Genomic DNA, 12,655 nt, shown 5'->3' with positions numbered 1-12,655 from the left:
TGTATTTGTATGGAAAACTTTATTTGATAATAAAAATAGCATTCACAGACTTCTTTTTAATAGCTACATATACATTGTGATCCATCTGAAGGAACAAAAACAAAAAGAAAGCTTTACTGGGTAAGTCCACATCTACTTGTACTTTAGACTAATGGTATGTATAGCCTCATGATTTTACATAAAGCTATGAACAATGTAGTATTTATATATGCATAGTGTTTTATAAAAAAAACAAAAAAGATTGGCCCATATACACGGTACTGCTTTTTTTTCTCGACACAGAAAGAGCGTGAAGTCTGGATAACATCGCAAGAGGGATGATTCAGAAAGAACACAGACTGCATAACAAGTGCTTTTATGATACAAAGGCAGGCTAACCATCGAGAGATATCCAAACCCACACACACACAGTAGCTTCTTCATTGACTAATACAGTCTCTTTTTTGCCCCGTTTCCAAACACCGTTGCACATCTGATTCAGAGTTACAGTAGCCTACATATCACATTCCCCCTCTCCCTCCCTCTCCCATCCCAATTTTTCAGAGATATAAACACAAATCACATCCCTCATGGCAAGAGGTTTTTTCTCATAAACTTCTCTTCTGTACATGAAAAAAAGGCAACAGTTTGTCGTCCACAGGTTTTTCTATAGTTTACATACAGTAGTAAAATTCTGTACAGGTGATGGTCCGCAAATCGGTAGTTACAGTACCATGGTGACGACAGTGACGGTAGAGCACGCTCAGTGTTGGTCAGGTTTTGTCTGATGGTACTGGTTACATGGCGTTTTCATGTGTTCACACAGAAAGAAATCAAATGTACACTGTACACACATGCTTACACGCAAACACGCCCACAACAAACACACTGATACAGATATCCTATGCACCACAACACACACACACACACACACACACACACATACACACACACACACACAACACACGCAAACTCTACACAGCATCTCGTCAGTCACGCCCCAGTGTTCTGACATAGCTCGGCTCAGATTGATTCTGTTCCACATTGCTTCGGCGGTTCCTGACAGGTCTTTGATCAAACCAGGAGGACCATCACTGGGAAAAGGGGGATAAAGAAAGGGTGCAGCGGTGATACAGCCTGTGAATCAACAGAAGACTAGAGTAGCAAACACACACACACACACACACACACACACACACACACACATACACACACACTCATACTGACACAGCAACATGAGCTGCGAGCCTGTTTAAGTCGTCCAGTCTGACCGTACAGCCAGCAAACCTGAAGAGGTGTGTGTTGTGCTAATTTCTGTGGCGCGAGGTGATAATGTCTCTGCAGCGACCACCAAGCAGGTGATGCTGCTGTGGCTTTGAGCATAGGCATTGGCTTAGACCTCATAAGGGATATGAACTAAACATGAACTCACAGACAGGTGCAATTACTGAAAGAAGAGCTGTGTATCACCCTGGCCTACAACCACTGAATACTCAATAAAGTTCCTTATTCTGTGCCATCAACAAAATCATTAGACCAGTGCAGCAGACGGCCAAGCTCTCTTAGGAATATGTTGTATTTCTTCAGTCTCTTAGGAGTTTATAGTATATACTTCATTCCTTGGTCACAAGCCTTCTGCTTAACAAAGAATCAAATTAAAAAAAAGAAAGATAAAAACTGTTCAACTATCTTCTCCCTGTCGGTCTTGTGGATGGAAGTGATCTGTATCTGTGGTGGATTTAAGGTTGTTGAATGTTATTGCATGATTTGGGGATTGTGGACTTGATGATCAGTAAGTGACTATAAATGTCAGTTCAGCCAAAATTAACACTCTACTTGCTTTCACCAATCAGATCTCTACCACAGGACATAGAGTAGGCCCATGATCTTATGCTAAATACAGGCCTAAACACTTGCTGGAGAGGTATCCGATAACATATAACATACGTTCAGTACTGAAGAACTGGACCAGTTTTAAGCCTAGAGTGTGACGATTCTGGGTATATTTAGCATACTGTGTTAGCAGGACACCATATTCATTCTTTGTATTAGCAGTATTAGCATGTTAACAATCAGCAAAAGCAGAAATGTATTGGAAGATGGTAAAGTAAATTGGAAATCCAGTAAGTTTGTGTTGATTTCGGCTGAATATAGTTTTTTTAGAAAATCAAATCTGAGGGAGAGAGACTTTTATTAGAGTTGGTGTGCCTACGTCCTGTCTTGCCCTCAGCCTACTTGCTTTTGTGTCAATTTGTTTCAGGAAAATAAAACATCTTCACAAAGGATTTTTTATTTTGTTTCTTTAAATATATTACTTCATTCGACAACAGTAGCATTGTAGTTAGCATTCACTTTAACTTTTTTACTTTTTCGTTTTTCTTTTTTTTCCTACAGTGTTTTTTTTTTTGCCTTCAGTTGCAGCGATCACACCCATCGGCAGCTGAATGGCATGGGGAGTAAGGCCCTGATCTGACCAACACCAGAGGGGACAAGGCCCTGGACATGCCACGTGTGTGCCAGACCCAGTGCCAGAGTCGTCTGCCGTCCAGTCTAGGCATTCATTCATTCATTCATCAAATGTACTCAAGTGTCTCAAGGCTTGTGCTATTTTCTGCCTAGGGAGGCAGTGGAGGTGGGGGGTGGGGTTGAGACACACAGGGGTCTGATAAAAACTACTCTCAAATCGCAGCAGCACCAGATTCCACGCTTTTGGCTGGTGCATGTGTGACTCATCAGTAAGTCTAACATCAGAATAAAAGATTAAGTATACCGATATCTTCCAAACAAAGAGGCCTGATTTCTAAGAACTCATTCTCTGATCACACATATAAATCATCACACATACCTACATAACTTACTTTCTCCTGTATTGGTCCACAGCATTCTCTCTCTTTCTTTCTTTCTCTCTCTATCTCTCTCTCTTACTCTCTGATCAGCACAACAAACAAACACAAAAGCAATGAAACTAAAAGATTGTACTTATGAAATTCAGCAGGGACACAGGAGTTCCAAATCAATGAATCACCAAAATCAACCAAAATCAGGCAAAACATCCAAGCAATCACCAGTCATTTCAACATCGAAAACCTATCAATCAACATTATTCAATCAACCAACCAAATGGTCAACCATACAAATGTATCAAACTGCTATCATATGTAAACCGACCAGTAACGTCCATCAGTCAAGTGGTTTTGTGGGTCTGTTTCACAGCTCAGTAGTCCTCAGTAGTCCAGCAGGTGGCGTTAGAGAGCGAGTGCAGTTCAGTGCAGTAGCCCCTGGCGGCGGGATTCAGATGCTAAGGTCGGTGTGGTTCTCTTTGTACAGCCGTCTCTTGGGCTCAGGGACGTGGGGCTGGCCGGCAGGGCCCCGGGTGCCGGGGTAGCCATTCGAGCCGCAGGACTTGAGCGTGTTGGTGCTGTAGTAGTCCTTGAGGCGAGCGGCCGGGGGGTCGTCGCGGTAGCTGCTGCAGCTGCTGTCCGAGGTGGACTCGCAGCGGTAGCGTCTCTCGGGCGTGCCCAGGCCCCAGGGGTCGTCGCGCTCGGCGCCGCCCGAGTCTCGCAGCACGTTCCCGTTCTTCAGGCCCCGCTCGGGGGTGCGTCCACGGCCCGCCATGCTCGCCATGCTCGCCGCCGCCGTCATGGCCTGGCCGTTGTTGGCCCGCTCCGGGGTGGAGAGAGCGTCCCGGGAGAGCAGCGAGCTGCGGCCGGGCGTGTGGGGCTCGCGTCCTGGCGGCCGGTAGAACACTGGCCGCTCGGGGGTGTGGGCCAGGCGCAGGAGCTGGGCGTGGCTGGACTGGCGGGAGGAGGTGGCGGACGCTGGCGCTTCGGGCAAGGCGGCGGGACCTCCGCTCCCGCCCCGTCCATGGACTCGGCGCCGGGTCCGGGCGAGGAGTTGCGGTGGCGCGTGGGCGAGCGGTCCAGGGAGCCGCGGCGAGCCTGCGCCCCGCCATGGGCTTTCCTCTCGGGGGAGCGCCCGCCGCGCCGGCCCAGGGTCCCGCTACCGTCCCGCTCGGACGACTTGCGTCCGAAGCCGCCCTCCTTGCGCAGCGTCTTGAAGAGCTTGGCGATGCCGCTCTCCGACTCGGACTTCTTCACCTTGCGGCGGTTGCTCTTCTTGGGGTCATCCGCGGGCGGTGGCGACGGTGGCTGCTGGTTGTTCCAGGTGATGTGGTGCTGAGGGTGGTGCTGGGAAGATAGAAGATGGTGCTGCTGCTGCTGCTGCTGCTGCTGCTGCTGCTGATACTGCTGCTGCTGGCTCGCTGGGGCCCGTGCGTAGTCCCTCCTGTCCTCCCTCTCTCTCTCGCTCTCTCTCTCTCTCCACTGCTCCATGTGTCGTGGTGGGGTGTGGTAGTCGGGTGAGTAGCTGGACTCGGATGGAATGTGGAATCGGCTGTTTGGCGGCAGAGTTCTCACTTCCGAAAGATTTTTCCCGGGTGAGGGAGGGTACCCGTCATTGGGCCCGTCTGCAAGGGAAGCAGTAAAAACGTCAATCACTTGACTTTAGACAGAAGTGGGAAACACTCTTAGCTTAAAAAAAGGTTATCCACCACCTCTCTTACAGGAGAACCTTTTTACAAGTGCTGGGTAGACCATTTTTATCAAAAGTTGGAGTCTCATAAATCCTTATTGTAACATTTTACAAAAAAGGTTCGACCTGTGACACAAAATCTAGTTCTCCTGAAAATGCTAGACGGTTCTACCCAGCACTGTCTTTCTTTCTAAGAGTGAACAGCTACATGCCAAAAGAGGGCTGTGAAAACAAGCTCTTTAGGCCAGCTTGGTAGTTAGTACTTTGGTACATGAGGAAGCTGATGTGCTTGTATTATAAGCAGAGTTATTTGCAGGATAATGATCCAATGATTATGAGGAAGGAAGCTTTAAGAAAATGTGCCAATGCCATACTCATTCCCATGACATCATGCATAGCCACACATGAGTGCATACATGTCTTTAAAACATACATATTACATACTTTTACCCATTACAACCCAAAACATATATCTATTTCATAATGGTATGTCTACCATTAAAAGAATGTAGTCTACTTGAGACCAGTGTCCACATTTAATTCAAAACATCAAACAAAATGAATTTTGGTGTAAGTGTACATTATTTGTTGTACAGTACATCTTTTAGGTACTCAGTACAACTGTGTCTATTACTGTCATGTTAGTTTAGGATAACTAAGATAGCATGAAGTCGGAAGAGATTTCCTTGCGGAAGATAAGAGCCTGGCACCAAATAAACTTAAATATATAATATTTAAGAAACAACAACCACAAACAGCACATGAACACTTACACTGAGATGTCAAATGTCACAATGAGCATAAAAGAACGACCACAACAATGACGGCAACAACAATGACGACAACAACGAAAACATTGACACAGCCACAGCTACAGCAGTGGAGTTCTGGCATTTCCATGGCAACCCTGTAAACCAGGGGTGGCCTGTCGGAGGACTAATGCCAGCAGCAGTGTTGACATGAATCCATTCCAGCGGGTGGGTGGTTGGGGTGGTGGGGGGTTGGGGGTGGGGTTCAAAGGTCAGGATGCAGTGCATTCTGGGGTTAACAGCTCTCGGTCACATGGCCGAGGCACAGCCACATACACCAACGTGGCACAGTGACGACTTGTTAAGCAGGCACGAACCCTCGGCCACTCAGCTGATCCCGGCCTTTAGCACAAGAGACCACAGAGGTCTCGGACACAGGAAAAGGCCGGAGCACAAATGTTCAGCTGGCGTTCAGGGGTTCGCGCGTGTTTAACACAGGCCGGATGCAGCTGCGACTGCCACATAATGCAACCAATGGATTCATATGGATGTGATGGAGGCAAAAGCACTGGTGAGAGGGGTGGGGATGGGAGTGGAATAGCAAACAGGTTCTCCTTGGGGATGGTTCAGGGGTCAGAGGTCAGGTGGGAGGTGGAGGTGGGGGTTTTGGGGGCTGCTAGGGTCAGAGGGGGAGGAGGGAAGGGGAGGGTCACGGTGGAAGACTGCGGGCTACAAACCGTGGTCTGATTTTGGCCCATCAGGTAGAAGCAGGGCTCGCCCAACTTATCATTCCTCATACACGAAGCGAGATGTGGAGGCATCATCGCTGCACACACGAGGAAAAAAAAGCCCAGCAAGAGAGAGAGAGAAGGAACGGGAAAACAGATGGAGTGGAAAGAGGAGAAACGAGAGAAAAGGACGAGAGAAGGGAATATAGAAATGGAGAGAGAGAAGTAACAGTGAAGAAAGAGAAACAGTGAGAGAACATGAGAGAGTGAGAAAGAGAGAGAGAGAGAAAAGATAGAGATTGAGATAACACAGAGAGAAAAGTTTAGATCCTCAACATAGATAGAACAGAGAGAAAAATGTTCTGTTTTAAAAAATCCACCATCAGATTACTCTTGAAAGTGAAGTGAGAGTGTTCCTAAAATAGAAAGGTAAAATTGAACAAAAGCAACCAAACGACAACTGTCTCAAAATATTAGGAGAAAAGACATAAACAAGTCGGTCTTTCTTCTGAGCTTCCATTGACAGCAGGTCAGTTAATCTCCAGGTTAATGCCTTCCAGAGGACAAGAGGATGACAGAACGAGGCGTCATCAAGAAGATCATCACAGTAATTATCATCCATAACAGGCCGCTCAGAAAAAGCTAGAACAAAATAGCAATCGAGACGTTGAGGACAGGAAGAAGAGAGAGGACCAGAGATAGAGAGAGAGAAAGAGAGAGAGAGAAAGAATGACTGGCTAGAAACAGTACATCATGACACAGAAACTGATCGTCACGGTCAGAGAGGACGTGAGAGAAAGAAAGAGGAAGAGAGAAGAAAAGAGAGAAAGAGAAAGAGTAGAAAAGGAAAATACAAAAGACAGACATGATGGCTGATTGGGACCCACCATAAAAGGAAAATACAAAAGACAGAGGCCATCGCTGATTGGGACCCACCATATTGAGGCCACGCCTCTTGCGGCGATGCTTGGCGCCCTCCGTTCTTGATGAGCTCGATGGCGCGCGAATGCTTCATATTCTTGGTGCTCTCACCGTTGATCTCCAGAATCTCATCTCCCACCTGAGTGACACACACACACACACACACACTCCCACTGTCAGTCTCTCACACACAGCCCCCTCATCAAACATGCTAACATCAACACCAACATACCACCCAGCATAAAGGCTTTCTGATTACCTAGCATTACCCTTGAAAAAACACTTCAATTTTTTTGGTGGAACAACAGTTAGCCTATGGCTAGCCTATAGCTAAAAGGGAGCTATGTAGTGCAACCCACTTCCAGTGAATTATGCTAAGCTAGGCTAACGGTGTCAGACTGGGTTATTGCACACACAGAGAGGAGAGAGGTATGTATTCTCCTATCTAACTCTGGGGTAGATGGCAAATAGCCTAATTGCCTAATATGTTGGCATGTTCCTTTAATAAACTTGCCCCCCCCCCACCTCCAGCGAGCAGGCGGACGAGCAGGCGGACAGACACACCGAGGGACAGAGAGTCATTAGAGTTTAATGGGGAGATGCTCGGCACGTCTCATTATTACCCAGTTCAATTCCCAGCTAATTGGCTTATTACGGAGGGCTTATGAAAACTGAAGAGACGGAGGAGGTGATGCGGAGATTAAGATGGAGAGGTGCAGGAGCAACGGCTCGCCACGTTCAGCCGGCCACTCGCTCATTATCACTGGGAGTGTCAGGTGAAATGATTCCTTTGCAGGGAAAATTAGATGGTGGTGGTAAGGATAGTGTTTAGATAAAAGAGATAAAAGACAAACAGTGTTTGGAAAGATTTGGATTTCAGGTTTCAGATACCATTTCAAAAGTATGCAGTTATTTCTGTTTAGTGAGATGGCGTGTTTTTAGTTCTTAAACTGTTTCTTTTGTACTGTAGTTTAGCCTTTTGTAGCCTACTATATATAGTTCAGTGCAATAGTATACAAATATTAAGTATGGGGGTGGCATTTCTATGGGTGCATCTTGGCCCAAAATAACGAAAAATAAAACAGTCCACCGTGTCTCTCTCTGTGCTGGCTGTGGGTTGGTGGCCTGGTCCGGCAGGTGGTCAGTGCTCTTACCCTCATCTTGCCGTTTCGTACGGCCGATCCATCCTCGGCCAGCCTCAGCACGTAAAGGTCCATGTTGTACTCACGGCCTCCTCTCAAACTGAAGCCAAAACCTTTACTGTCTCTTTCAAGGTCCACCGAGTAGTACTCCGCATCCTGGGGGAAAACATCAGACAAAACATTAAAACACGTCCGTCCAGCAAGACACACAGGCAAACCTCAGGCCTCTAAGAGCCAATAATAACATTGGTTAAGTGTGCCGTTGCCAAACAGAGTTTGAAATAAACAATCACAGCAAAATAAAGCAAAAACAAAACCATGTGGAAACCCTCATGGTAAACAGATGTTGACACGGCCAAAACTAAACTGGTGAAATAGAGATGAGTCCAGTTCAATAAAGATGTGTGTGAGCTACCTCGTTACCTTTGGATATTTACTTTGGAATGATATGTCATTTAGGTTTAGCACCACAGACAAAGACAGGGAATGCATATCCTTTCAAACAAATAGATCTTGAGACGGATAAGTGTCTGGACAGCCATGGTAGATAAGAGACTGTGTAAATAGCTGAATGCATTAACCTTAAATCTCCATGCTTTATTGGTCAGAGGGAGGGCGGCTGTAGGAGGTTGTGATCTCATTAAGTGCTGTCCCACTAAAAACTTGCTCAGAATCGATTCCCAGTGCCGCTTTCCCTCAAGTCATGAATATTTAACTTGATCTTCCACGAGAGGGTAGACTACAGAAAACTGCACAAGGGCAAAACAAGGGCACCAGACACCTATGGCCAGATTTAAACTTTAACACACTCACCTGAACTCACTTAAACTCACTGGCCTAACAACATAAAGAATCCGTAATCCAACAGTAACTGTGCCAGTGACTTAAAATGGGCATTATGAGTTCAGCATCTCAGCATCCATACCCTCACCCAAGCAGCAACAGATCCGCATTACGCATTAAGCTCAACAGTGAACCCTGATTCATACTCTAACCCTGTCGAGAAGAAAAATTGCTATCAACAACAGAGAATGGAAACAAAACATTCTGCTCTCCACAAGCTGCCTCCCATTTTGCACTGTTTGCTTTTACGTTAAAAAATCATTACAGTCAGAGACCTTTGCCACACTCTGATAAAGAGTCAGGACAGACAATCAGCCATCCTTGTGCACAATCAATACTAGAGACACAGAGGACTTCAGTGCAAGCAACAGCCCTGTGTTCCTAGGGCTGGGAAAACAAATAGACTAGATAGAGTGAGGTGCACAGTGCTGGGGGAATAAAGGGCTGAGGGCTGCTCACCTGGTTGGACTGTGTTTGCCCTGTCTGGGGAGCCTGTTTGGATTTTGCGTTGTTCCTGTAAACAGAGAGCAGTCCAATGATCGGCCAAGCGTTAAGGAGACAAAGCTTTTCTACTCACATTACCATACAGAGGAGACGGAGAGAGAGAGAGGGAGAGAGAGAGATGGAGAATGAGAGAAGAGAGAGATGAAGAATGAGAGAAGAGAGAGGGAGAATGAGAGAGAATGTTTGTGTGTGTGTGTGTGTGTGTGTGTGTGTGTGTGTGTGTGTGTGTGTGTGTGCAGTGTTTCCCATACATTGACTTATTTGTGGCGGCCCACCACAATATTGACCACCACACAATAATGTTCCAGGTTGTACTAAATTGTGCTTAAATCTGGTTAGCCTCATAACCACACTGCGCTAATTTGTTAAAAACTGTTGCATTCAGTTAATTCTGCAAACCTACCACCACAAATAGAATTTAATTCTGTGGGAGACACTGGTGTGTATACTATACCAGTGTTTCTTAACTGGTCTGGCATTTGACTCAATTTCCCATGTTCATTAAGTCCCGACACATATTTTAGCATTCAAGCTAACTGATACAGTGAGGTATGTGGTAAGATGTGCAAAGTGCCTGTACTTGTTTGGAACATACAGTATTTACCACTAAAATGATGTCTAACATGACCTGTCACATAAACATTGTCTATGTCCATTGGCAGCAACTGGCATACAAATAAAGTCTATCAAAAGAAAGGTCCAACATAGATTTGATAGGGTAGCATTTTAAATGGGCGATTCTTTTCTTTAACCACAAGCTCCGCGACCCACCCATAATAAGACCAACCAGTTAAGAAAAACATCTACGTGTGTGTATGTGTATGTGTGTGACTCACCTAGGTTCGTTCTGCGGTGTGTGTGTGGTGGTGATGGTGGCAATCTTCTCAGCGTTGGTTAGGAGAGAGGCATTGGAGGATTCTACAGAGGAGAGGAGAGAGAGATCGTGGTGTTAAACATTTGCATCCTGACACTCTTGACCTCCTCCAGTCCCACCAGCGCTTGGTGTCACTTTTTTTTGGTCCGGTGGACTTTGGATGACTTTTTCAGGGAGCTTGCAGCACGGTAAAAGTGCTAAAAAAAGATGGCGGTTTTTCGCAAAACAGGACTGATTGCTCAGAATGAATTTCTTCACAGATTTCTAGCCATTCTATGGCTGAGTGAGCTTCAGTAGAGCGAATGGTCTTGCACTGGACCAGGCTATAGACAGCTATCCATTATTTGTGTACCATATTGGATATAAGATAAGATGTTTGATAGCGGCTTGCTATTACTCCGGTTGCTTGTGAGGAGACATCTGCGTGTGCTTGTGCTCCTCATTAGCACAGTAAGGTTGATGCTAGATGCCTGCTGCTTGTTTGCTATTTTTGAGAGGCACGGTGGACAGGAAACAGGAAATGTGACATTCGTATAATGATATCCAACTCAGCGTCCCTCAGCAGAAGAAAAGCAGTCATAACAGACAACAGAGAGCTGTGGGAGCAACAGAACTCCCCTGTCTGAGGAGGACCTCCAGCTGATAGAGAGATGAGAGGAGAGGGACACAGAGAGAGGGATGAGAGAGCGAGAGAGAGAGAGAGAGAGAGAGAGAAGAAAGAGAGAAGATGCAGTGGATGTACAGTACAGAGCTGGGAGCGGAAATAGCCGCTCTGCTGGAGGCTGGCGCCAGCCTGAGCTCAGCTTCATCTTCCCCTCTAGTCCAGCCCTCCAGCCTGGGGTCAGAGCTCCCAGTACATCCAGTGCTCTCTCTCTCTCTCTCTCTCTCTCACACTCTCTCTCTCTCTCACACACACACACACACACACACACACACACACACACACACAAAATTACACAATCATATCACACAACATGCACACAAATGTGTGCTCACATTATTATACAAGGTACACAGATTTACACACACACACACACACACACACACACACACACACACTGCCTCAGACTGCAAATACAACTCCATTTCTGTTCCTCTAGAATTCCAGTGTGTTGGAGGGCCTGAGTGGACCTGGTGTGCAACGCTGTGACCTCCTGTGTGTGAGTGTGTACAGTATGTCTCTTTGTGTGCGTGTGTGTGTGAGTGTGCACAGTATGTCTCTTTGTGTGTGTGTGTGTGTGAGTGTGTACAGTATGTCTCTTTGTGTGCGTGTGTGTGCGAGTGCATTCACGCGTGCACTTTGCTCGGTGAGTATATGTATTCCCCTGGGTGGGGAGGTTAAAAATAGCTGCATGGACTGTAATCTTTAAAACACACTGTCATTCCATGTTTAGCGGGCCATTTAACCAAAGCACTTACAGGCCTCTTCCCCCGATCTCTCTTCTTAATTAAACAATCTGCCTCTCTCTCCTTCATCTCTTCCCCTCCTGCATCCTCTCATCTTCTCAATCTTCCCTTCTCTCCTTCTCTGCTAACTTATTTTCTCTCTCTCTCTCTCTCTCTCTCTCTCTCTCTCTCTCTCTCTCCAACACTTGCTTCAGTAACTGTCCCTGGGGAGGGTTTTAGAGAAACGTGGAGAGAAGTCACGGGGACGACTGCCATTGGTGCGTTTTAAGCTGCGCCCATCCAATCAGATGCCTTACTGTGTTCTTGAAGCTGATAAAAACATGTCCCTGGTGCTGATTTGTTTGTGTGTGTGTGTGTGTGTGTGTGTGTGTGTGTGTGTGTGTGTGTGTGTGTGTGTGTGTATGTGTGTGTGTGTGTGTGTGTATGAGGCATACCCCTACACGTGTGTGTATCTGAGGGGTGCACGTGTGTGTGTGTGTGTGTTTTGCATCATGAAATAAACATCCAGCTGAGTGCATTAAAACCTCCTGCTCTTGGAGCGTGAGATCGGTATCAGACAGGAGTGTGTGTGACAACCCCACTCATCAGAGGCAGCACCCCACTGCTCCCACACAACTCCCCTGGGTCCACACGCCCCTGTCTCTCACAGCCTCAGAACTCCATAACATAATAAGCATGTTTTTACCTGTTAAAACCCAAATTGAAGATTCATATTGAAGCCTATTAGCTTTACGTTAGTATTGCGATGTATGTGACAAATAATCCATCTTGTATCCTTGTATCCTTGTATTACAGCTGCCTTCTCTAACGATGAGGTGCAACTGTATGAAGTGAAATTAAGGATGAGGTTTTGCAAGTAAAAACTATTAGGCCATAATAAAGGAAATAGACAGCTTTATTTAAGTGTAATGCACGCTATAGTACATTGTGGATTAATGCATGTGTGATTTGCAGCTATGTATTACTTTGTCTCTTCCA

At 46.1% G+C, this 12,655-nt stretch overlaps 1 protein-coding gene across 1 annotated transcript in view; it reads right to left on the bottom strand.

Moving 5' to 3' along the window:
• LOC125293320 (membrane-associated guanylate kinase, WW and PDZ domain-containing protein 1-like) overlaps positions 1 to 12,655 on the bottom strand; it is a 122,679-nt gene continuing 110,024 nt past the window's right edge. The window contains 7 exon segments of the mRNA XM_048241186.1: positions 1 to 3,801; positions 3,837 to 4,479; positions 5,636 to 5,660; positions 6,923 to 7,046; positions 8,062 to 8,205; positions 9,352 to 9,406; positions 10,233 to 10,314. Of these exon segments, the coding sequence (XP_048097143.1) occupies positions 3,271 to 3,801; positions 3,837 to 4,479; positions 5,636 to 5,660; positions 6,923 to 7,046; positions 8,062 to 8,205; positions 9,352 to 9,406; positions 10,233 to 10,314 (1,604 nt within the window). The 3' untranslated portion in view covers positions 1 to 3,270.

This window comes from Alosa alosa, chromosome 4 (assembly GCF_017589495.1).
Source record: "Alosa alosa isolate M-15738 ecotype Scorff River chromosome 4, AALO_Geno_1.1, whole genome shotgun sequence".
In the NCBI taxonomy this organism is placed as follows: domain Eukaryota; kingdom Metazoa; phylum Chordata; class Actinopteri; order Clupeiformes; family Clupeidae; genus Alosa; species Alosa alosa.
The sequence above is the reverse complement of the archived record's forward strand: the minus strand, read 5'-3'. Positions and strand labels throughout refer to the sequence as shown.